At 56.4% G+C, this 26,153-nt stretch overlaps 1 protein-coding gene across 5 annotated transcripts in view; it reads right to left on the bottom strand.

The window, feature by feature from the left end:
• The window catches only part of LOC138267434 (transducin-like enhancer protein 1), a 153,877-nt gene that overhangs the window by 8,802 nt on the left and 118,922 nt on the right, over positions 1-26,153 (bottom strand). For 4 of the 5 annotated variants that reach the window (XM_069216364.1, XM_069216367.1, XM_069216368.1 and 1 more), the window contains 9 exons: positions 23,339-23,355; positions 17,588-17,692; positions 16,902-16,946; positions 12,241-12,396; positions 11,610-11,748; positions 11,123-11,307; positions 10,862-10,932; positions 10,035-10,284; positions 9,495-9,742 (listed from right to left, as the gene is read on the bottom strand). In XM_069216364.1, coding sequence (XP_069072465.1) covers positions 9,495-9,742; positions 10,035-10,284; positions 10,862-10,932; positions 11,123-11,307; positions 11,610-11,748; positions 12,241-12,396; positions 16,902-16,946; positions 17,588-17,692; positions 23,339-23,355 — 1,216 coding nt within the window. The remainder of the gene's footprint in view (positions 1-9,494; positions 9,743-10,034; positions 10,285-10,861; positions 10,933-11,122; positions 11,308-11,609; positions 11,749-12,240; positions 12,397-16,901; positions 16,947-17,587; positions 17,693-23,338; positions 23,356-26,153) is intronic. The other variant, XM_069216366.1, reaches the window with a different exon arrangement.

Raw genomic sequence — 26,153 nt, 5'->3', positions numbered from 1 at the left:
ACCTGGCAGGCAGTATACCGGACCACTCCCCTGTGGTGGCCACCTTGTCAGGCTCCATTAGAGATGCGGGGCTGCCGCCAAGAATAGACCCATGCTACTTAAAGAAGAAAGGCTTTCCGAGAAAGACAGGGGAAGGAGCTGAGCAATATTTCTCAGAAAATATGGAAACAGTGGCCTCAGCTAGTAATATTTGGGAGGCCTTCAAGGCGGTCATCCGGGGGCAGGCTCAAGCGCTGATTGGGGGTTGAGAAAGGAGTGGAAGTTGGCTCTGTATATACTATTTCAAAGTAAGAGATAGTGTTCACAGAGTCCAAGGGTTCCCCTTAGAGGTAAGATAGTGGCAAAAAGAGATAATTCTAATGCTCTATTTTGTGGTAGTGTGGTCGAGCAGTAGGCTTATCAGAGGGTAGTGTTAAGCATTTGCTGTACACACACAGGCAATAAATGAGGAACACACACTCAAAGACTTAACTCCAGGCCAAAAGGTTTTATATGGAAAAATATATTTTCTTAGTTTATTTTAAGAACCACAAGATTCAAGATTGAGGTAAGTACATAAAATGCAAGGTACTCCACACAGGTAAGTATAGAACTTTGAATTAAAACAGTAATGTACACAGTTTTGGCAAACATGTCAATAAGCTATTTTATAAGTGGACACAGTGCAAAAATCAACAGTTCCTGGGGGAGGTAAGTAATAGTTAGTTTCTCAGGTAAGTAAAGCACTTACAAGTTCAGTCTCCTGGGCATAGGGAGCCCACCATTGGGGGTTCAAGGCAACCCCAAAGTCACTGCACCAGCAAAACAGGGCCAGTCAGGCGCAGAGGTCAAAGGAGGGCCCAAAACACATAGGCGCCTATGGAGAACAGGGGTGCTCCGGTTCCAGTCTGGTACCAGGTAAGTACCTGCGTCCTCGGGGACCAGACCAGGGCCAGTATGATAGAGCACTGGGGAGGATGGGGGGGGGAGAAAGGAGCACACACAGGCATGCAAAATACACTCTCAGCGGCGCAGGGGCGGCCGGGTGCAGTGTGCAAAGCAGGTGTCGGGTTTTGCGTTGAAAGCAATAGAGGGACTCTGGGGTCACTCTGGCAGTGCAGGCAAGGCACAGGGGGGTTTCTCGGGCCAGCCACCGACTGAGCTAGGATGAGGGCCGCCTGCTCGTCACTCCTGCACCGGTGTTTGGTTCCTCTCGGTCCTGGGGGCTGCTGGTGCAGTGCTTTGTCCAGGCGTCGGGTTCCTTCGTTATCAGGCAGTCGCGGTCAGGGGGAGCCTCCGGATCCTCTCTGCAGGCGTCGCTGTGGTGGTGCAGGGAGGTCGACTCAAGGTGTCCACGTCATTGGAGTCGCCTGGGAGTCCTCTCTGCGGTGTTGGTTCTCCTGAACTCGAGCCGGGGGAGTCGGGTGCAGAGTGTGAAGACTCACGCTTCCAGAGAGAGGCGAAAGTCTCTTTAAAGTTGGTTTCTTGGTTGCTGTTTTTGGACAGAGCCGCTGTCCTTGGGAGGTTCTTGGTCCTTTAAGAAACACCTCCAACCCAGTGCAGGCTTTGTTCCTGGCCACAGAGTGACAAAGGCACTCACCCCATGTGTCCAGAAACCCATCTGGAGGTGGCAGGAACTGGTCAGCCTAATACTAGCATTTGGACTGGTATACAGGGGGCATCTCTAAGATGCCCCCTGTGTGCATTTTTCAATAAATCCCACACTGGCATCAGTATGGATTTATTGTGCTAAGAAGTTTGATACCAAACTTCCCAGTTTTCAGTGTAGCCATTATGGTGCTGTGGAGTTCGTATATGACAGACTCCCAGACCATATACTCTTTATGGCTACCCTGCACTTACAATGTCTAAGGTTTGGCTTAGGCACTGTAGGGGCATAGTGCTCAAGCAGCTATGCCCTCACCTGTGGTATAGTGCACCCTGCCTTAGGGCTGTAAGGCCTGCTAGAGACTTACCTATGCCACAGGCAGTGGGTTGTGGGCATGGCACTATGAGGGGAGTACCATGTCGACTTAGTCATTTTCTCCCCACCAGCACACAAGCTGTGAGGCAGTGTGCATGTGCTGAGTGAGGGGTCCCCAGGGTGGCATAAGACATGCTGCAGCCCTTAGAGACCTTCCCTGGCCACAGGGCCCTTGGTACCAGGGGCACCAGTTACAAGCGATGTATCTGAGGGCCAGGGCTGTGCCAATTGTGGAGACAAAGGTACAGTTTCGGGAAAGAACACTGGTGCTGGGGCTTGGTTTGCAGGGTCCCAGCATATTTTCAATCATAAATAGCATCAACAAAAGGCAAAAAGTCAGGGGGTAACCATGCCAAGGAGGCATTTTCCTACAAGCGGCTTCTTCAGTGTGAGGTAAGAGAGAACAACATCTCTAAATTAGAATCAGAGACATTAACGGGGCATGGTAGACCCACGGCAATGTCACAGATTATTACTCAAGCAACAGGAGTTGAAAGACCTATTAGACAATAAGGTGCAAACTCGTCCTCTGGCCAGGCAGGGGCGCATATATGAAGTGGGGGACAAAGTGAACAAACTGTTGGCCTGGCTGGAAAAAAGGGACTGGAGCAGGAACTGGGTGGTCCAGATACGGGTTGAGGAAGGTAGGCGACATACCACAGGGGACACAATTGCTGAGGCCTTTACCACCTATTATGAACAACTATTTTCCTCCTCGACTGCCCACTCCTATGCTTACTGCCTGGAACTCCTTGGCGACCTCCCGCTGACCGAGTTAACTGGTGCAGAGAGGGAGGCGTTAGATCAGGACCTAATGGTGGAGAAACTGCAGAGTGCGATCAGAGAGACACCATCGGGAAAGGCAGTGGGCCCTAATGGCCTGCCCGTGGAGCTCTATAAATGCATGGCAGACATGCCAGCCCCGCACATGCTGGCAATGTTTCCGGCATCCAAGGCAAATCGTACCCTTCCGATGGACCGAAGAATTGCGACCACTGTAGTCTTACATAAAGAAGGCAAGCCACATACAGCATGCAGCTCATATCGACCCATATCACTGCTGAACCTTGAGGTTAAGGTACTGGCTAAAATAATGGTGAATAGGCTACGACCTGTAATGGGCAACTTGGTCCATCGTGACCAAACAGGATTCACGCTCCATAGGAATACCAGACTGAATCTGAGGCGTCTGTATGGGATTTTGCATGCAACGGAAGCCCCAGAAGCAGAGGAAACAGTACTTCTCTCGCTTAATGCGAAAATGTCCTTGGATAGCACTGAATGGCCATACCTGTTCATAGTCCTAACCAGATCAGGCTTTGGCCCCCAGTTCTGGGCGTGGGTCCAATTATTATACTGTGACCCACGGGCGAAAGTTAGAGTCAACGGGGTGACGTTTCACACCTTTGCTCTCACTAGATGCATGCCTGGTTGCTTGCCCTAGCATTGGAGCCGTTGGCCACCTGGGTGCGACAGGACCCTCTCATATGGGTATACTAGAAAGGGGATGGTGGGAGGCTAGAATGCCCCTGTATGCAGACGATGTCCTCCTCTATGTCACTACACCCGCCACTCAGTAGACAAACTGGGAGAAGTCCAGAGTCTACCCTTTAACAGGAGGCAGACCGATCCTGCCTTCTAGATGCGTGGCTCCATTGGCTACAGTGGAATTGCCCTATTTGGGAATTTACGTAAGGAGAAGCCTGGAAGAATTCCTCAGACAGAATCTCTATCTGCAATTAGATCGCATCCGCGAGGACGTCGCACACCAGAGGAAGCTCTTGCTTTCTTTGATGGGTCGAGCCTCCCTCTTCAAAATGATGTCCCTTCCCCACCTCCTGTATGTACTCCAGAATACACCATATAAAGTGCCGCCAGCCTTCTTTATGAAGATTAATAGCGAATTGCGCGTTCTCCTGTAGGACGGCGGCAACCCCTGCGTAACCCCTGGCAAGCTCCAAAGGGGGTGTTTGATAGGGGTCCGCCGGTCCCAGGCATCCAAGCCTACAATTGGGCAGCCCACCTAGTCTCAGTCAACGAATGGGTATTTGCCGACATGGAGATACCAGCCTATAGGGTTGACTGGGCAGCCATGGGAGACAGAGGGTGCCTTTCAGTGCTCAATGCTAGGAGGCAGGAGGGCCAGCTTACGTTCCATGCCCAAGCGACCGCGAGAGCGTGGAGGCAGGCCACCAAGTTCTTGGGATAGGAGGATAAATCAACAAACTTGACTCCACTGTGGTCTAGCGACCAGCTCAGCGATCTCTGCAATCTGAAGGGATTATATCGAACAGGACTAACTGGCACGGCCTATTTGGGGGGACGTCTGGAGGAACGCAGCACTGATATCTCTTGGGGATTTGCAGAAGGAATATGTGTTGGGGGGTCTCAGTCATTTTTAAGTATATCCATTTGGGCCATGCGATCAGGGACTCCCCCGATCCCTGGGGTTCTCTCTGAGAGGCATGGGAAGGCAACCTGCGTTCGATAGAGGAGGATGATTGGCAGGAAGCCCTTTAAAGTCCTAGGGAGGTGGCAATCCGCTCTACATTAAGCCTAATACAACTTACAATCCTTCACAGATCATGTTATTCAAGAGCTCTCCTGCACCGCATGGGCCATAGCGAGTCTGACTTATGTAGAAGGGGATGTGGCATGGTGGGGTCATTGTTCCATATCCTACGGAGCTGCCCAGTCAGAGCATTTCTGGAGGCGAGAGGTCTGCATCATGACCCACGTAACAGGCCTCAGTGTCCCACTGGAGGCCAGGTGGCTGGTGCTACACATACCTAGTGAAGAAACGTGGCCGCGCCATCAGAGAACATGGCTGATGTTGGCGGCAGGATTGGCCAAAAGGGCTATAGCAAGAGCTTGGGGGGTGGTTAGGCCTCTTAGGACTGGTGCCAGGGTACAGAACAGGTAATCTATCAGTCTCGAGGCCGACCCTGGAAGCACGACAAAATTTGGTCTGAATGATAAGAATACAGAGGCTTGTCATGAACAGCAGGGAAAGGACAGGGGCCCGTGTGGATTCATGCACAGTTCTGCCAATAGGACGTAGTTAAAGTTACGAGCTTTACAGCCTGTCGGGGCTTTTTATATTCCCATTTTGACGCAATGGCAATCATTCTCTTTACACTGGCCAAGAATGATTTTCTGTACATGACCCGGTAGCAATTGTTATGTGATGAGCAGCTGTTTATTCAAATAAAAAGAATTTAAAAACAGAATGGGGGGATCACATTCTGCTTGTCTAAATTCATTGAAATTTATCCAGGCGACGCTCCACATGTGTCACCCCAGAGCAACATGTGACACTGCCACATCGAGCTGGTGCCACCCCAGAGTGGCACGTTACACAGTCAACATGCACTGGTTCCAACCGAGAGGGACAGATGCCACCATCCTATACTGCCCTTCTACCCCCAGAGACGGGTCCTCCTGGTGCCACCCCAGAGTGACACGTTACACAGTCAACATGTACTGGTTCCAACCGAGAGGGACAGATGCCACCGTCCTATACTGCCCTTCTGCCCCCAGAGACGGTTCCTCCTGGTGCCACCCCAGAGTGACATGTTACACAGTCAACATGTACTGGTTCCAACACAGAGGGACACATGCCACCGTCCTATACTGCCCTTCTACCCCCACAGACGGGTCCTCCTGGTTCCACCCCACATAGGCAGATTCCATGGTCACGAGCTGTTTTTTTCCCCACACTACAGGAACATGTATTCGTCACATCGTTCAGGGTCACAGCCTCCTACCCCAATTAATGACAGCCTGTAAGTTCCAAACCAAAACACGTGCAATACTCAAACCCTCCTGTTTCCACCCCAGAAAAGTGTGTCCCAGGGTCACAACCCATTGGTTCCACACCACAGAAACAAGTGCCTTGGTCAAATCCTGCCGCCCACCCCACATTTTGCCTATATTGACACATTCCACAAATGCATTTTGCTGCTTCCACTCCTGAGCATTAAGTTTCGTGGGCACACTGCAGCGATTACCGCGCATGGAGCATGAAATCCTGATGGTTTAGTAAATCAGTGGTTCCCAACCTTTTGACTTCTGTGGACCCCCACTTTATCATTACTGGATCCCGGGGACCCCCACTAAATCATTATTGGAATCTGTGGATCTCATTATTAAAAGCCGGGGACCTAATCTATTAATATTATTTAATTTTCTAAGCAGTTGCGGACCCCCTGAGGAGGCTTCGCGGACACCCCGGGGTCCCTGGACCACAGGTTGGGAACCACTGATTTAGTTGATTCCACAAATATTCATACCTCCTGGATCAATGAAAAAGAGGCATGTAACAGCGTCACCAAGAACAGCTTTCACCTCAAGTATCCACAGTCCACCTTCTTATGATGGTCATATGCTAAGGGTTCCAGCAGGTAGGAAGAGATTCTATAGTCACACAGTGATGGATGCAAAAGAGACTTGGTACCTCTTCAATGCATTTAGAATACTGCAGCTATCGGAGGCGGCGTCTGCACCCTGCTGAAGCCGTTTCACGAAGCACCTCACTTGTGCATGTGCATCCTAAAAGCTGACTTGGTGGATGTCGCCACAGTATCCCAGGGTATCCTGATGGTTCTGTTCCGCTTGGTGAGCCCAAATACATTCCGTCCGGCAGCACGCTGCATTAGCGACACTCGGATTCTCATTGTTACCAACTTCCAGATCCTGCCAGATCCAAGAGGAGACAATCTTCTAGATCCACCTGAAGACATCCCTAGGGTATCCATGCCTGGATGCATCAAACGCAGTTGGACCACTGTTGAAACCAGCTCGACCACACTTGACAGCACCCCATGGTCGCACCCTCAAGAAGGCACCTGAAGGCACTTCTTGTTCTTTTTCCTCAATAGGACAAAAAGAAAAAATTCTCTTCTTCTTAACCTGACGGCAGTTCGGGGAAATGCTCAACTGGAACCCGCCGGATCCACCCCAGATGCTCCGAGGCCGTACCCTGCTGGAGCCACCGATGGGCACTCTCGACTTCTCCACGTCTGGATCCATACAATGGAGGTGGCTTTAACTTGAGGGTATCCATAGAGATGATCAATCAACAGAATCAGGCAAACCTGTGGTACAAATGAGTATCCACGCAAGTAACACCCGTGATGTTCAAATATGAAGGACTCTTCACCTGTGAGAAAGTGGCCTCTTTCTAGCATGGGTACCCCCACTTTTGGCCTGTTTGTGAGTGTGTGTCAGTGAGTTTTGCCTGTCTCACTGGGATCCTGCTAGCCAAGTCCCCAGTGCGCATAGTTTGTGGCCTAATGTGCGTGTTGTCAGTAGTGCTTAACTGTGTCACTGAGGCTCTGCTAACCAGAACCTCAGTGATCATGCTTTTAAATTTGTCACCATAGGCTAGTGACTTCATTTACCAAATTCAATTGGCACACTGGACCCCCCCCCCCCCTCATAAGTTCCTAGTTTATGGTACCTCGGTACCCAGGGCATTGGGGTTCCAGGAGATCCTGTGGACTCCCACTTCACCCTGCACCAGAAGGACAGAAGAAATCTCCCGTGGAGTGACGGAGTCACTTCCCTGCTCCAGCAGGCACCTTCTAAGTTGACGACTGGTTATCTTGGACTCTTCTCCTGGCGACGAGCGTGCTCCTTGGAACACAGAGGGTTGACCTCATCGACACAGACTGTCCTGAGGTCCTGCTGTCCCAATTTGGAGGAGGTAAGACCTTGTCTTCCCCCAAAACAACAGTACCCCTGTGCACTGCATCTTCTTTACCTCCTGAGGCCCCTGTGCACTATTTGCAAAATTCCTTCGTGCACAGCCTGTCCCAGGTCCCCAGCACTCTATCCTGCGACACTTAACTCGCTGAGTTGTTCTTCGGCGGCGTGGGACCTTCCTTTGTAGTGCTGCACCAACCACATTTTGCACCTCATTGGTCCCCATGTCCTGGGACTCCCGTGATTGCTGTCTGATCTTACGAGGGCTCTCTGAAGTGCTGAGAGCCCCCTCTTCCTCCTCAAACAGAGTTGAGGCCCCCAGGTCCCTCCTGGTTCGAGACAGCACCACTTTGACGCAAAACCAAGGCTTGTTAGAGGAATCCAGCACCAAAACTCGCCTGCATCCAACTTCTCCCCGTGGGACATCCAGTGCATCATGCAGAAACCTGCTGACATCTTCCTTGGGTGCATTTCTGCAGTCTTCGTCCAACCGGGGACTCTTCTTTTGCACCCTCTTCTGGGTTGGCAGGGGCTCCTGTCCTTCCTGGAACTTCTTTTGGCTTCTGGACTTGGTCTCCTTCCTTTGCAGGTCTTCAGGTCCAGGAATCCACTATTTGTTGCTTGCAGTCTTGCTTGGTTCTTGCAATAACTCTAATCACGACTTGTAATGTGTCCTAAGGAGATTTGCAGTACTTTACTCCTACTTTCCTGGGCTCTGGGGTGGAGTATTTTACTTACCTTTACTGTATTCTTACTCTCCCAGCGATTCTCTACACATTACACTTGTCTAGGTTAGAATTTGTGATTCACATTCCACTTTCTTAGTATATGGTTTGTGTTGTCCCTAGACCTATTTTCTCTCATTGCATTCTATAGCATTTCCTATTGTTTGCACTATCCTATGTCTAATTACTTACCTTATTTTGGTGTCTAGTGTATATTGTGTATAATACTTACCTCCAAAAGGAGTATTGCCAGATATTTTGGCCTTGTGTCACCCAAATAAAAAGTACTTATTTTTGGTAACACTGAGTATTGTCTTATTGTGTATAAGGACTGTGTAACTATAGTGGTATTGCATGAGCTTTACATGTCTCCCAGTTCAGCCTAAGCTGCTCTGCTATAGCTACCTCTATCAGCCTAAGCTGCTAGAACACTACTACATTTCACTAATAAGGGATAACTGGACCTGGTGTAAGGTTTAAGTACCCAAGGTACCCACTACAAACCAGGCCAGCCTCCTACATCACCCCATTACACCCAGGTGGTCAACGAGTCTGAAGACTGAAAACTAAGCGCAGACTGCATGCCCCATGACACCAACTCCTGGGAGAAGAAACTATTACAGGGCCCGCTTTAGTGGTGGAGGCACCTAAAGCGACAATCTTTTTTGGCGCCCAATCCCCCATGACTCCCTCCTCTGATTCCCTCACTACCACTCAGCAAAGGTGGCCCCCCAGCCCGCTTCATAGCCCCCTCTTACATACAGGTCAGTTATTTCAAAGCACTGATAAAGGCTGACTTTAGTGATCCAAACAGCTATCCACATAAAATACAGATCTTCTTTCCAGCAGGCATATTAACCCTCTGAGCTGCTTTATGGCGAGTCAAAACTGCCACTAGACAAAACTTTAATGTTCCTGCTAGAGACAGAGATTAATCACAAGAGTTATCTTAACAGTTTTATTGCTGCCTGAAGGTTGAACCACAGATAACTGCAGCAAGTGCTTTTAAATAGTAAGTTATTGCTAAACACAGCGCCTCCCCTGAGGTCAGCGCCTTGCTGCTTTACAGGCAGTGCCCTGCTATTACACATAGTGCTCACCTGACCAGCGTCTGGTTCTGCAGGTCCCACACTACGATGTTGCCGTCGCTGCAGCAGGAGAAGCAGACTTTGGCGTCAGGGCTGATGGCCAGGGCGTAGCAGGCAGGCGCCGAGGACGTCAGCTCCGCCTTTATCCGCGGGGTTGGCGTGGCCAGGTCCCAGATGGACAACGTGCTGGCTTCCCCACCCACAATGAGGCTCCGCCCATCAGGGAGGAGCTTACAGGAGCGGATGTAGTTATCCCGGTTCTGCACAAGAAAGATTGAAAAATTAAGGAAGGTTCTAGCATGTCTGCAACGTTCAGAGAAGAATTTAATGCAATTAACTTTTAGGATAAGGGACATGCACAAAACAAGATTTCCCTAATCCTCATTATTTCAAGCCAGGGATCATAACTCATGTAACTTCAGGGCACTTCATTCGGCTCTTCCTTTCACTACTTGCACCAAGGAGGGCAGGAAGACGCAACCATCCACTTCAACAAGTAGGAATAAGACACTCCTCTTGCAACACACTGGTATTGTCTCCTTTGCCACTTACCAGGCAGTCCAGCTGAGCCACGGGAGTCTTGGTGCCCGGCTGCCCCACGTCCCACACCTTCACGCAACCCTTGCCTCCGGTGTAAACATGCCGCGTGGAGTTGCTGATGGTCACGGCGCAGACCACCTCACCATGGTTCAGGGTATGCAACTGGCGGGCATGGCGGGGGATGCCAGAGCCGATCAGGGCATCGGGCGGGAAGGGCACCGGTTGCATCTGCCCATCAGCACTCACGTGGAATGAGTAGGCTCTGAAAGAGGAGGAGAGATGGAAATAAAACTCAGAGACCTGGAGGTTGATCAGTAAGGCAGACAACACAAAGGTGGGATCCAGATACTGAAGCAAACCAAGGAGAAGCAACTACACAAAACACCACACACACACCCACCCACCCACCCACACACACTGCTCCCACCTACAGGAAGGGAAGAAACTTCATTGCCACAACTACTAGCAATGAAAAGCACAAGAACTACTTGGCGGTCAAAATTTCCAACACTGGGCAGAGCCTCTACCAGAGACGAATGGCAACTATTTGAGCAGAGACAGATCTACACAACACAGACCGGTTGAACTACTGAGAAATGTCAGATACTCCACTACCTTAAAAGGAGATCTGGCCCCTCATCAGCTGCCCAGATGTCTTTACCGATGGGTGTGCGTTGTATCTTCATCGCCCTACTCTTTGCTACAGGTACCATTTCATTTGGTTCTCAACATAGTTCTACACCTGTTACCATGGCCATTGCTACATCAGAACAAGAGAGCAACTCTTCACCCCGGAAGTGAGCACCAGAGAGCTGGCTTAGAAGAAAGACGCCACTTACGGTTTTCCAGAAGCCGGCATGCCCGCTCCGAGGCCTGGCACTCGCATGTGAGAGTGGGGATCGTAGCCTACCTGCAAGGAAGCAAATTTTGCATTAGGACCAAGACATCCTTGGCACCACTGGCCAACATCTCCAACAGGTTGCTTGACTCCGTCCACAACTCTCAACTCAAACACAACGCATAGCATATCCTCTTGCAGAAGTCCCCTGCTATTCTAGAACCTTGCCAAGCCCCAACGACCAGACAAGGAGTGGACGTACCAGTGGTGATCGCCCGTAGCTGCCTGCTGCCACAGAGCCTGATGCCCCATTGATCTGGGGGGACATCAGATGAAGGCCGGCGTAGGCCCCGGCAGCCGCCATGTCACCATTGACCGAGGCGTGAGCCAAGCTGAAGGCGGCAGGATAGGAACCCTGTACAGCCAGCGGGTTCCGGAGGCCTAAAGCTGGGGAAGCAGAGAGAAAGCATGGGTGTTAAATAAATTAGACAACCCAGAGCTGCTTGAACACACTTCACTGAAGCCTAGCAATGCATTTACCACCCCATATGCGTTTTAAGCCATATCCTGGCCAAGCACAGCATGCATGGAAGCCCAAACTTGTCTGGGTGGTTACCCTCTGCTGCTGATCGGCTGAATGCTGATCTTTGCCACACATAGCACAGTACATGTCTCTGCCGTGCCTAAAGGACCACAAGCGACACATCTGCGGCACCATCGAGGGGTGGGCAGATCCCAGCCGCACTTACCCAAAGCCTCCACGCTACTCTTCGCTACTCCTGAGCGGAAAGGCTGACTGGCGATGCTTGGTCCTGGAGCGCTCGGCTCCCCCTGTGAATTCGGGGTGCTGGACTTCAACCCAGGGGTACCCGCTTTCTCCACTTGCTGCTGAAATTGAGAGAAGCAAAGTCTGAGTGAAGTGTTTAGTGTACTGATAAATGCCAATAATTATGCATGTCCAGAACCCCATGTACCCTCATCCCAAGATACAGGAGGAAGGGGGGTGCAAACACCTACGAGAAAGAACACAGTGAAACAATTTACCCAGAAATCCTGGATCCCTCAACACCCTGAATGAAGACTGCCCAACCCACAAAAACTATCCCTCGCATCACCTACTTGGAGACCAAGAACTGCAGGTGTAGAATTGCGGTGAGATAGGGTCTCATGATGGTGCACTCTTCAGACACTAGTGTTTCACTACTAATGGGCGCAGCCTTTGGCACAACCACTCGTCACAAGGGGGGCACAGAAGCCTTCATTGTTACAGTCCTGTTATCACCCTATACCCCGCCTGAGCTGCTTTTCAGGCTAGTCAGACACACCACTACGCCCCTCACCCCTGAACCAGTCTGAGAGCGTGGCACACAAGGCGGGTACCGTTGGCAGGTCCTTGGTCCTGGCCGGCGAGGTGCTGCTGGACGAGGTCATCGAGGTGGGGCTGGCTGGCATGGCTTCCTTCCGCTGGCCCAGAGGCTTCTCCACGCCGTTCTCACGTGAAGAGTAGGAGTGCACACTGCGGGGGGACGCAGGGTCCTGAGGAGGGAGAGGGCACAGGAATGTGAGCAGACAGGTCATAAGGTGGCATGTGCCACCCAAAGCAAGCCCTTCTGGGCTACACACTGTGCAGTTAGTGGGCAGTGCCCAAGATGTGTTCAAAGTACAGTGGGGGATACAAGGTGCAGTCTCCACCCTTAAGGAAGGAGGCTAGCAGAAGGATCCAGGGCTGCCACTGGTAGAAACAGACAGCTGAGGTGTCTAAAAGGGCTGGCAGGGGGATACAAGCCCTGCCACCTGTGAGGACAGACAGCTGAGGAAGCTGGCATGGGAATACTACACTGTCACCAGGAGGACAGGTGGGTCAGGGGACTAGCAGAGGGGCACAGGGCTGCCTCCTACAGAACAGACAGCTGAGGAGGCTGGCATGGGAATACTAGGCTCTCACCTGTAGGACAGGTGGGTCGGGCAGTGGCAGGGGAGTACATGACTGACAGATGTAGGATAAGTGGGTCAGTGGTGTAAGAAAGCTTGAGTCGGCCCCCCTACAGACTTATTCAGGAGCTCTTTGTTACACTGACATTGGTCAGGAGAATGGCAGGGGTATTATAAGACTGTCACCTGTAGGACGGGTGGGTCAGGGGATTACAGGACTCCCACCTGCAGGACAGGTGGGTCAGGGGACTGGCAGGGGATTACAGGACTCCCACCTGCAGGAAAGGTGGGTCAGGGGACTGGCAGGGGATTACAGGACTGACTGGCAGGGGATTACAGGGCTGCCACCTCTAGGATAGATGGGTAAGGGGACTGGCAGGGGATTACAGGGCTGTCAACTGTAGGACAGGTGGGTCAGGGGATTACAGGACTCCCTCCTGTAGGACGGGTGGGTCAGGGGACTGGCAGGGGATTCAATGGCTGCCACCTGCATGAGAGGTGGGTCAGGGGATTACAGGGCTGCCACCTGTAGGGCAGGTGGGTCATGGGACTGGCAGGGGATTACAGGGCTGCCACCTGTACGACAGGTGGGTCAGGGGATTACAGGGCTGCCACCTGTACGACAGGTGGGTCAAGAGACTGGCAGGGGATTACATGACTGCCACCTGTAGGACAGATGGGTCAGTGGATTGGCAGGGGATTACAGGGCTGCCAGCTGCAGGACAGGTTGGTCAAGGGACTGGCAGGGGATTACATGGCTGCCAGCTGTAGGACAGCTGGGTCAGGGATTACATGGCTGCCACCTGTAGGACAGGTGGGTCAGGGGTCTGGCAGGGGATTAAAGGGCTGCCAGTTTTAGGACAGGTGGGTCAGAGGACTGGCAGGGGAGTATAAAATTGCCACCTGCAGGACAGGTAGGTCAGAAAATTGGCAGGGGAGTACAGGGCTGCCACCTGTATGACAAGTGGGTCAGGGGACGGGCAGGAGATTACAGGGATGCCACCTGTAGGACAGGTGGGCCAGGGGATTACATGGCTGCCACCTGTAGAACAGGTGGGTCAGAGGACTGGCAGGGGATTACAGCACTGCCACCTGCATGAGAGGTGAGTCAGGGGACTGGCAGGGGATTACAGGGCTGCCAGCTGCAGGACAGGTGGGTCAGAGGACTGGCAGGGGATTACAGCACTGCCACCTGCATGAGAGGTGGGTCAGGGGACTGGCAGGGGATTACAGGGCTGCCAGCTGCAGGACAGGTGAGCCAGGGGACTGGCAGGTGATTACAGGACTGCCACCTGCAGGACAGGCGGGTCAGGGGACCGGCAGGGGATCACAGGACTGCCACCTGTAGGATAGATGGGTCAGGGGACTGGCATGGGATTACAGGGCTGCCACCTGTAGGACAGGTGGGTCAGGGGTCTGGCATGGGATTACATGGCTGCCACCTGTAGGATAGGTGGGTCAGGGGACTGGGAGAGGATTACAGGACTCCCTCCTGCAGGACAGGTGGGTCAGGGGATTGGCAGGGGAGTACAGGGCTGCCACCGGTATGACAAGTGGGTCAGGGGACGGGCAGGAGATTACAGGGATGCCACCTGTAGGACAGGTGGGCCAGGGGATTACATGGCTGCCACCTGTAGGACAGGTGGGTCAGAGGACTGGCAGGGGAGTACAGGACTGCCAGCTGCAGGACAGGTGAGTCAGGGGACTGGCAGGTGATTACAGGACTGCCACCTGCAGGACAGGTGGGTCAGGGGACCGGCAGGGGATTACAGGACTGCCACCTGCATGAGAGGTGGGTCAGGGGACTAGCAGGGGAGTACAGGATTGCCACCTGCAGGACAGGTGGGTAAGGGGACTGGCAGGGGATCACAGGACTGCCACCTGTAGGATAGATGGGTCAGGGGACTAGCAGGAGATTACAGGGCTGCCACCTGTAGGACAGGTGGGTCAGGGGTCTGGCATGGGATTACATGGCTGCCACCTGTAGGACAGGTGGGTCAGGGGACTGGGAGGGGATTACAGGACTCCCTCCTGCAGGACAGGTGGGTCAGGGAACTGGCAGGGGATTACAGGGCTGCCACGTGCATGAGAGGTGGGTCAGGGGACTGGCAGGGGATTACAGGACTCCCACCTGCAGGACAGGCGGGTCAGGGGACTGGCAGGGGATTACAGGGCTGCCAGCTCCAGGACAGGTGGGTCAAGAGACTGGCAGGGGATTACATGACTGCCACCTGTAGGACAGATGGGTCAGTGGATTGGCAGGGGATTACAGGGCTGCCAGCTGCAGGACAGGTTGGTCAAGGGACTGGCAGGGGATTACAGGGCTGCCAGCTGTAGGACAGGTGGGTCAGGGGATTACATGGCTGCCACCTGTAGGACAGGTGGGTCAGGGGATTACATGGCTGCCACCTGTAGGACAGGTGGGTCAGGGGTCTGGCAGGGGATTAAAGGGCTGCCAGTTTTAGGACAGGTGGGTCAGAGGACTGGCAGGGGAGTATAGGACTGCCACCTGTAGGACAGGTGGGTCGGGGGATTGGCAGGTGATTACAGGGATGCCACCTGCAGGACAGGTGGGTCAGGGGATTGGCAGGGGAGTACAGGGCTGCCACCTGTATGACAAGTGGGTTAGGGGACGGGCAGGAGATTACAGGGCTGCCACCTGTAGGACAGGTGGGCCAGGGGATTACATGGCTGCCACCTGTAGAACAGATGGGTCAGGGGACTGGCAGGGGATTGCAGGGCTGCCAGCTGTAGGACAGGTGGGTCAGGGGACTGGCAGGGGATTACAGCACTGCCACCTGCATGAGAGGTGGGTCAGGGAACTGGCAGGGGATTACAGGGCTGACAGATGAAGGACAGGTGAGTCAGGGGACTGGCAGGGGATTACAGGGCTGCCACCTGTAGGACAGGTGGGTCAGGGGTCTGGCAGGGGATTACATGGCTGCCACCTGTAGGACAGGTGGGTCAGGGGACTGGGAGGGGATTACAGGACGCCCTCCTGCAGGACAGGTGGGTCAGGGGACTGGCAGGGGATTACAGGGCTGCCGCCTGCATGAGAGGTAGGTCAAGGGACTGGCAGGTGATTACAGGACTCCCACCTGCAGGAAGGTGGGTCAGGGGATTGGCAGAGGATTACAGGGCTGCCGCCTGTAGGATAGATGGGTCAGGGGACTGGCAGGGGATTACAGGGCTGCCAGCTGTAGGACAGGTGAGTCAGGGGATTGGCAGGTGATTACATGGCTGCCACCTGTACGAGAGGTGGGTCAGGGGACTGGCAGGGGATTACAGGGCTGCCACCTGTAGGACAGGTGGGTCAGGGGACTGGCAGGGGATTACAGGGCTGCCATCTGTAGGACAGGTGGGTCAGGGGACTGGCTGGGGATTACAGGGCTGCCACCTGTAGGACAGGTGGGTCAGGGGACTGGCTGGGGATTACAGGGCTGCCACCTGTAGGACAGGTGGGTCAGGGGACTGGCAGAGGATTACAGTGCTGCCATCTGTAGGACAGGTGGGTCAGGGGACTGGCAGGGGATTACAGGACTGCCACCTGCAGGTGAGGTGGGCCAGGGGATTACAGGTCTGCCATCTGTTTGGGCAGAAGGCTGCCAACTCTAGGACAGGTGGCTCAGGGGACAGAGAGGGATACAGGACTGCCACCTGTAGGAGAGGTGACTTGTGGGGGCTGGCAGGAGGATAAGCTGCCATCTGTGGGACAGGTGGCTCATGGATTGGCAGAGGGATACAGGGCTGTCACCTGTAGGACAGGTGGGTCAGGGGTCTGGCATGGGAGTACAGGGCTGCCACCTGTAGGAGAGGTGGCTCATGGATTGGCAGAGGGATACAGGGCTGACACCTGTAGGACAGCAGGCTTGGGGGCTGGCAGGACGATAGAGGTCCGAAACCTGGAGGGGCAGGCTTATCTTTTTTGGTGGCACTGAAGTTCACTTCTCTCTGAACAACACTCCTATTCAGTACATGGATTTTCAAAGCATCACTAGGGCGCTCCCTGCAACTAGGCCTTGTGTGACTCTGGTACCTGCTGGTGGAGATGCTGTAAGGCATGTGCCTTCAGTGACCGAAGAACAGGCCTGGCACTCGGGCACACTCACCTCGTCCACCACCAGATTGTCCTCGCTCTTGTCCGCATCACTGGCCTGAAAGAGAGAGGTGGCACTGGTTACATGGGAAAGGCACACAAAGGAGACCCAGGGGCAGCCAGGCCTGTGGCTCCCTCCACCCCACAGCCACCACCCCCACAGAAACCACTGGCTCCCTCCACCCTAAGCCACCACTGGCTCACTCCAACCCACAGCAACCACCGTCTCTCGCCACCCCCACAGAAACCACTGCCTCTCTCCACCCCACATCCACCACCAGCTCCCTCCACCCTAAGCCACCACTGGCTCACTCCAACCCACAGCCACCACCCACTCCCTCCACCACCACAGAAACCACTGCCTCTCTCCACCCCACATCCACCACCAGCTCCCTCCACCCTAAACCACCACTGGCTCACTCCAACCCACAGCAACCACAGTCTCTCGCCACCCCCACAGAAACCACTGCCTCTCTCCACCCAACATCCACCACCAGCTCCCTCCACCCGACAGACACTCTCCGGGGCAGCCAGGCCTCTGGTTCCCTCCACCCCGCAGACACCACTGGCTCCCTCCACCCGATAGTCACCACAGTCTACTTCCAACCCAAAGTGAGCACTGACTCCCTCCATCACACAGCCACCCCCAGGGGCAGCAAGGGCCCCGACTCCGTGCACCCCATAGTCACCCAGCCGTACATAGTCTGCAGCGAAGTCCTTCTCCTCCGCCTTCCGCCTCTTGTGGTGGTTCAGGAACTCCGCCAGGGTCCGCACCCTCTCGCCGTTTGGCACTGACAGGGAACTCTGGAAAAGACAGGGCCACATGTGAGAAAAGGGCCCCCCTGGGACAGAGGTACACAAGTGTGCAAGGACATCCCCTGGCAGAGCTCTCATGGTGCACAGCAGATGCCCTACAATGGAGACTCCACCCATGCAGGCCTCACTTTACAACATGCCCCTTGGTACCCAGAAGTGACCCTTCCCCCCCCCCCCCCCCTCTCTGCCAGTCGCGCCACCCAGAGGTTTCTACACTTGCCCACATGGCTGTGGCCAGACTTACCCAGGAGACTGTGACTGCCTTTCAGATTGTCCCCCCCCCAGTGGTACCAGTGCAGAGACACTGCGGCTGTGTTGTGTTTCTTCTCCTCGGGCAGGTGCCCCCCAGGTACTCTCTCCTAGCTGGCAGTCTCAAAGGGAATGGACTGGCACAAGGAGGGATCAAGAAACTGAAACAGCTTGTGCCAAGCTGGCACGTTAGTGCCAAGAAGACTGGTGCCACAAACCACGTATCAGTGCAAGGGAGACTGGATGCAAGGGGCCTTATTCCAGTGCCATAAATAATGTCTGCCACAGAAAATACAGCTGTGCCAGGGAGATTGGTGCCAAACACCACATATTGCTGCCAGGGATATTGCTGCCACGGAGCACGTCCGTGACATTTATATATCAGTGCCATAGAGATTGGTACCACAGACCACATATCTGTGCCAGGGAGACTGGTCCCAAAGACCACATATCTGTGCCAGGGAGACTGGTGCCACAGACTATATATCAGTGCCATAGGAACTGGTGTCACTAAGCATATATCGGTGCCAGGGGGATTGGAGCAAAGAGCTCTTATCTGTGCCAGGAAGACTGGAGACACAGACCACATATCTGTGCCAGGAAGACTGGAGACACAGACCACATATCTGTGCCAGGAAGACTGGAGACACAGACCACATATCTGTGCAAGGAAGATTGGTGCCAAAGGTCACATATCACTGCCAGGGAGGATGGTGCCACAGACCTCACATCTGGGCCAAGGAAACTGGTGCCACAGACCTCACATCTGTACCAGGAGGAGTGGTGCCACAGACCTCACATCTGTACCAGGAGGAGTGGTGCCACAGACCTCACATCTGTGCCAGAAGGGCTGGTGCCACAGACCTCACATCTGTGCCAGAAGGGCTGGTGCCACAGACCTCACATCTGTACCAGGGGAACTGGTGCCAAATACCTCATATTTGTTCCAGGGAGATTGGTGCTACAGACCTCATATGTGCCAGGGGGATTGGTGCCACGGACCACGTACATGTGCCTGAAGGACTGATACCACAGACCGCACATCTGTGCCAGGGGAGGCTGGTGCCACAGACCTCATTATCTGTGCCAGGGGAACTGGTGCCAAATACCTCATATTTGTTCCAGGGAGATTGGTGCTACAGACCTCATATGTGCCAGGGGGACTGGTGCCACAGACCACATATCTGTACCAGGAGGAGTGGTGCCACAGACCTCACATCGGTGCCAGGGGAGGCTGGTTCCACAGACCTAACATCTGTGCCAGGGTGTCCTTCGGGGGTAGGAGCTGGAGTCTGCTTCTGTGAGCAGGATCTAGGGCGCGAGCTGAGCCGCCGCCTCCTCCTCGAAGCTCCTTGGTTATTAATAGCGCTAATATTTTATTTCAGCCCCGGACTTGCAAGAGATTCCTTCCCTCCCTCCCTCCGCTGTGTGTGACAGCAGAGCTATCTCACCGGCAGCTCAAGGGCGAGACAAATGAGGGCAGCGGGAAAGTGGGAGACGAGGGCCCCCCACCCCATATCCTTCCCAGGGTGCCCTGTCCTTGGGGGGGGGGGCGGGGGGGACACAGCGACCTTGGCTAGGGGCTGCGTCTGCCCTCATCATCATCACCTGAGACAGTGAGCGTGGGAAGGGGGCGAGGATGAAGCAAGAGATCCCCCCCCCCCCCCCCGGGAGAAAGGTAGAGGCACCGAATGAGAGGAAGGAGAGGGGGACACAGGAAAGCATGAGAGGGAGGAGAACATGGGTGAAACTGCGGTGCGAGGGCACCGAGGAGAGAGACGGCTGGAGAAGGGGGAGGGATGGAGAGAGCGGGAGAGACATGAGGAGAAATGGAGAGAGAGAGACGAGGGGAGGGTAGGAGAGGCGATGAGACATGAGAAGAGAGCGGGAGAGAGTAGGAGAGGGTGGGAGAAGGAGCGAGAACAGAGGGAGATGGGAGCCTGAGGTGGAGTTGTAGGGAGTGGCACAGGGAGGTGAGGCTGCAGGAGGTAGAGAGTGGCACAGGGAGGTGAGGCTGCAGGAGGTAGAGAGTGGCACAGGGAGGTGAGGCTGCAGGAGGTAGAGAGTGGCACAGGGAGGTGAGGCTGCAGGAGGTAGAGAGTGGCACAGGGAGGTGAGGCTGCAGGAGGTAGAGAGAGTGGCACAGGGAGGTGAGGCTGCAGGAGGTAGAGAGTGGCACAGGGAGGTGAGGCTGCAGGAGGTAGAGAGTGGCACAGGGAGGTGAGGCTGCAGGAGGTAGAGAGTGGCACAGGGAGGTGAGGCTGCAGGAGGTAGAGAGTGGCACAGGGAGGTGAGGCTGCAGGAGGTAGAGAGTGGCACAGGGAGGTGAGGCTGCAGGAGGTAGAGAGTGGCACAGGGAGGTGAGGCTGCAGGAGGTAGAGAGGCACAGGGAGGTGAGGCTGCAGGAGGTAGAGAGTGGCACAGGGAGGTGAGGCTGCAGGACGTAGAGAGAGTGGCACAGGGAGGTGAGGCTGCAGGAGGTAGAGAGAGTGGCACAGGGAGGTGAGGCTGCAGGAGGTAGAGAGAGTGGCACAGGGAGGTGAGGCTGCAGGAGGTAGAGAGAGTGGCACAGGGAGGTGAGGCTGCAGGAGGTAGAGAGAGTGGCACAGGGAGGTGAGGCTGCAGGAGGTAGAGAGAGTGGCACAGGGAGGTGAGGCTGCGGGAGGTAGAGAGAGTGGCACAGGGAGGTGAGGCTGCGGGAGGTAGAGAGTGGCACAGGGAGGTGAGGCTGCGGGAGGTAGAGAGTGGCACAGGGAGGTGAGGCTGCGGGAGGTAGAGAGTGGCACAGGGAGGTGAGGCTGCGGGAGGTAGAGAGTGGCACAGGGAGGTGAGGCTGCGGGAGGTAGAGAGTGGCACAGGGAGGTGAGGCTGCGGGAGGTAGAGAGTGGCACAGGGAGGTGAGGCTGCGGGAGGTAGAGAGTGGCACAGGGAGGTGAGGCTGCGGGAGGTAGAGAGTGGCACAGGGAGGTGAGGCTGCGGGAGGTAGAGAGTGGCACAGGGAGGTGAGGCTGCAGGAGGTAGAGAGTGGCACAGGGAGGTGAGGCTGCAGGAGGTAGAGAGTGGCACAGGGAGGTGAGGCTGCAGGAGGTAGAGTGGGACAGGGAGGTGAGGCTGGCGGAGGTAGAGTGGCACAGGGAGGTGAGGCTGCAGGAGGTATAGAGTGGCACAGGGAGGTGAGGCTGCAGGAGGTAGAGAGGCACAGGGAGGTGAGGCTGCAGGAGGTAGAGAGTGGCACAGGGAGGTGAGGCTGCAGGAGGTAGAGAGTGGCACAGGGAGGTGAGGCTGCAGGAGGTAGAGAGTGGCACAGGGAGGTGAGGCTGCAGGAGGTAGAGTGGGACAGGGAGGTGAGGCTGGCGGAGGTAGAGAGTGGCACAGGGAGGTGAGGCTGCAGGAGGTAGAGAGTGGCACAGGGAGGTGAGGCTGCGGGAGGTAGAGAGTGGCACAGGGAGGTGAGGCTGCAGGAGGTAGAGAGTGGCACAGGGAGGTGAGGCTGCAGGAGGTAGAGAGTGGCACAGGGAGGTGAGGCTGCAGGAGGTAGAGTGGGACAGGGAGGTGAGGCTGGCGGAGGTATAGAGTGGCACAGGGAGGTGAGGCTGCAGGAGGTAGAGAGGCACAGGGAGGTGAGGCTGCAGGAGGTAGAGAGTGGCACAGGGAGGTGAGGCTGCAGGAGGTAGAGAGTGGCACAGGGAGGTGAGGCTGCAGGAGGTAGAGAGTGGCACAGGGAGGTGAGGCTGCAGGAGGTAGAGAGTGGCACAGGGAGGTGAGGCTGGCGGAGGTATAGAGTGGCACAGGGAGGTGAGGCTGCAGGAGGTAGGGAGGCACAGGGAGGTGAGGCTGCAGGAGGTAGAGAGTGGCACAGGGAGGTGAGGCTGCAGGAGGTAGAGAGAGTGGCACAGGGAGGTGAGGCTGCAGGAGGTAGAGAGAGTGGCACAGGGAGGTGAGGCTGCAGGAGGTAGAGAGAGTGGCACAGGGAGGTGAGGCTGCAGGAGGTAGAGAGAGTGGCACAGGGAGGTGAGGCTGCAGGAGGTAGAGAGAGTGGCACAGGGAGGTGAGGCTGCAGGAGGTAGAGAGAGTGGCACAGGGAGGTGAGGCTGCAGGAGGTAGAGAGTGGCACAGGGAGGTGAGGCTGCAGGAGGTAGAGAGTGGCACAGGGAGGTGAGGCTGCAGGAGGTAGAGAGTGGCACAGGGAGGTGAGGCTGCAGGAGGTAGAGAGTGGCACAGGGAGGTGAGGCTGCAGGAGGTAGAGAGTGGCACAGGGAGGTGAGGCTGCGGGAGGTAGAGAGTGGCACAGGGAGGTGAGGCTGCAGGAGGTAGAGAGTGGCACAGGGAGGTGAGGCTGCGGGAGGTAGAGAGTGGCACAGGGAGGTGAGGCTGCAGGAGGTAGAGAGTGGCACAGGGAGGTGAGGCTGCAGGAGGTAGAGAGTGGCACAGGGAGGTGAGGCTGCAGGAGGTAGAGTGGGACAGGGAGGTGAGGCTGGCGGAGGTAGAGTGGCACAGGGAGGTGAGGCTGCAGGAGGTATAGAGAGGCACAGGGAGGTGAGGCTGCAGGAGGTAGAGAGTGGCACAGGGAGGTGAGGCTGCAGGAGGTAGAGAGTGGCACAGGGAGGTGAGGCTGCAGGAGGTAGAGAGTGGCACAGGGAGGTGAGGCTGCAGGAGGTAGAGAGTGGCACAGGGAGGTGAGGCTGCAGGAGGTAGAGTGGGACAGGGAGGTGAGGCTGCAGGAGGTAGAGTGGCGTTTGGTAGAGGTGGGAGACGGCTGAGGTAGAGATGAAGACAGGGTGAGGTACACGGGTGAGAGACTCGCAGCAGAAGGTGCAGCAGAGAGACGGGGTGGTAAAGGGTGGAGAGGTCAGAGAGAAGTGAACAGAGAAGGGAGTAGAGGGGCTTGGATAATCAGTGAGGTAGAGAGGCAGAGGAAGGTGATGGGGAGAGCTGCAGAGGGAGGTGCTGAAGGGTGGGAGAGGGGAGAGCAGCAGGGGTGGTGCGGGAGACAGGCAGAGTCAGGAGTGGGGATGTAGGCAGAGATGAGGAGAGAGGGGAGTAGGAGGGGGGCAGAGGTGAGACAGACGTCGTTTCCAAGGGGGGGGGGGGGGGGGGGGCTAGGGAGGCGGGAGCCCTGTGCGACTGACCACTGTGTCCACCCCTTAAACAGCCCTTGGCTCCCTCTAACATTCCCCTCCCCTCCCGCCCAGCCTCGCTGTTCTCCTCCCCTCTCCAGCGCAGCGCTCCCCACTCTCCACCCAATACAGCACTCCTGTGCAGCAATCTTGTGCCCTCCTCCGCCCTAACCCTGTGCTCCCTGCTCCCCCTCTCTCGCGCTCTATCCCTCCACCCCCGCCCCGCCCCTCCCCATCTACATCTGTGAGGGCAGCGGGGGGTACTCACAGGGCCGGGCTCTCGATCTGTCTCCATAACAACAACATCAGCATCAGGCATCAGCAGGTCCGGGAGAGGAGAGAGAAGGAGGGCTTTAATGTCTGAACACAAGACACACTGACACCCCCACCCCATCTCCCCCTGGTACCCCCTCCCCAAAGAGACCGCAGAATCACCTTCCTGTGAGTGCAACTTGGCAGGAGCCTTCCCCCACCATCCCCACCATCCCCGAGGGAGCGGAGGGGCGGAGCACCTCAGCACAGTGTCCTGGTGGCACCCCACCACACCATCCCACCACACCATCACCCCGGAGGGGCGGAGCTCCTCAGCACAGTGTCCTGGTGGCACCCCACCACACCACACCATCACCCCGGAGGGGCGGAGCTCCTCAGCACAGTATCCTGGTGGCACCCCACCACACCATCCCACCACACCATCACCCCGGAGGGGCGGAGCTCCTCAGCACAGTGTCCTGGTGGCACCCCACCACACCGTCCCACCACACCGTCACCCTGGAGGGGCGGAGCACCCCACCACACCATCACCCCGGAGGGGCGGAGCACCACAGCACAGTGTCCTGGTGGCACAGCATCACCCTGGAGGGGCGGAGCACCACAGCACAGTGCCCTGGTGACACACCATCACAGCATCACCCTGGAGGGGCGGAGCTCCTCAGCACAGTGTCCTGGTGGCACCCCACCACCCTGGAGGGGCGGAGCTCCTCAGCACAGTGTCCTGGTGGCACCCCACCACACCATCACCCCGGAGGGGCGGAGCACCACAGCACAGTGTCCTGGTGGCACACCATCACCCCGGAGGGGCGGAGCACCCCAGCACAGTGTCCTGGTGGCACCCCGCCACACCATCCCACCACACCATCACCCCGGAGGGGCGGAGCACCCCACCACACCATCACCCCGGAGGGGCGGAGCACCTCAGCACAGTGTCCTGGTGGCACCCCACCACACCATCACCCAGGAGGGGCGGAGCACCTCAGCACAGTGTCCTGGTGGCACAGCACCACACCATCCCACCACACCATCACCCCGGAGGGGCGGAGCACCCCAGCACAGTGTCCTGGTGGCACCCCGCCACACCATCCCACCACACCATCACCCCGGAGGGGCGGAGCACCCCACCACACCATCACCCTGGAGGGGCGGAGCGCCTCAGCACAGTGTCCTGGTGGCACCCCACCACACCATCACCCTGTAGGGGCGGAGCACCACAGCACAGTGTCCTGGTGGCACCCCACCATCACCCAGGAGGGGCGGAGCACCACAGCACAGTGTCCTGGTGGCACCCCACCACACCATCACCCTGGAGGGGCGGAGCTCCTCAGCACAGTGTCCTGGTGACACACCATCACAGCATCACCCTGTAGGGGAGGAGCACCACAGCACAGTGTCCTGGTGGCACCGCACCGCACCATCCCACCACACCATCACCCTTGGGGGGCGGAGCTCCTCAGCACAGTGTCCTGGTGACACACCATCACAGCATCACCCTGTAGGGGAGGAGCACCACAGCACAGTGTCCTGGTGGCACCGCACCATCCCACCACACCATCACCCTTGGGGGGCGGAGCTCCTCAGCACAGTGTCCTGGTGGCACCGCACCACCCTGCAGGGCCGCCACCGCCGGTGTGAACAGATGAGCGGGTGCGTATGTCTGGCTTGGGGTGGGATACACGTCTGCCCAGGGCCTGGGCCCCTGTACATCTCCCCTACGCCAGACACACAGCCTGCTGCTTTGCCAGATTGTGCGGATTAAACCCTGAGTAGGTGGAGAGACCCTGTCACGACAAACAAGGAGGGGCGTCCTGCTGGGTTCCCAGCCAAGGGCAGTGCTTCTGCCTGGGTCACGACCAAACATGCCTGACTGTCCTCTGAAGACAGTTTCCACACTATCTCCGCCTGAGGGGGACTGTGGCCCCCATCCCCGGGACCCAAGTCGAAAACCCCATGCGCCATCAACCTCGTGCAAGCGAAGCCGGTGACCCCCACCCTCCCATGTGCCATCACCTTCGTGAAAACGAAGTTGGTGACCCCCCCCCACCCCCCACACGTGCCATCACCCTCGTGCAAGCGAAGTCGGTGACCCCATTGTGCCATTGCCATCATGCAAGAGAAGTCCCCAATGTGCCAGCAGGGGGCACCGTTAAACTAGAGCCATGTCCTTGTGCAAGCGAAGTCGCTGGCCCTTGTGTGCCACGAGAGGGCCCCCGTGAAACTAGGGATGTCGCTGTTGGGCACGCAGCCTGTGCCAGGGAGAGGCCAGCACGCTGACCTGAAGACACAGTGGAGATTGGCCGGTGTGTAGCCGCTATGCTCTGGGCGCTTGTGTTAGAATACTACTAACAAAGGTACCTGACCGGACACTCCGCTTCCTGCGGTACTGTTCATGTGTGAGTCTAGCGCCTCAGGGCGCCTCACACCCACCCCTCCCTGGAGGAGCCTCGGACTGCACGACCCCTGACCCCTCACACCCACCCCTACCTGGAGGAGCCTCGAGCCTCGGACCGCACGACCACTGACCCCTTACACCCACCCCTCCCTGGAAGAGCCTCGGACTGCACGACCACTGGCCCCTCACATCCACCCCTCCCTGGAGGACCCTCGGACTGCACGACCTCTGACCCCTTACACCCACCCCTCCCTGGAAGAGCCTCGGACTGCACGACCACTGGCCCCTCACACCCACCACACCTTGGAGGACCCTCGGACTGCACGACCACTGACCCCTCACATCCACCCCTCCCTGGAGGACCCTCGGACTGCACGACCTCTGACCCCTTACACCCACCCCTCCCTGGAAGAGCCTC

The sequence above is a fragment of the Pleurodeles waltl genome, chromosome 12 (assembly GCF_031143425.1).
Source record: "Pleurodeles waltl isolate 20211129_DDA chromosome 12, aPleWal1.hap1.20221129, whole genome shotgun sequence".
In the NCBI taxonomy this organism is placed as follows: domain Eukaryota; kingdom Metazoa; phylum Chordata; class Amphibia; order Caudata; family Salamandridae; genus Pleurodeles; species Pleurodeles waltl.
This window is presented reverse-complemented; position numbering and strand designations above follow the sequence as displayed.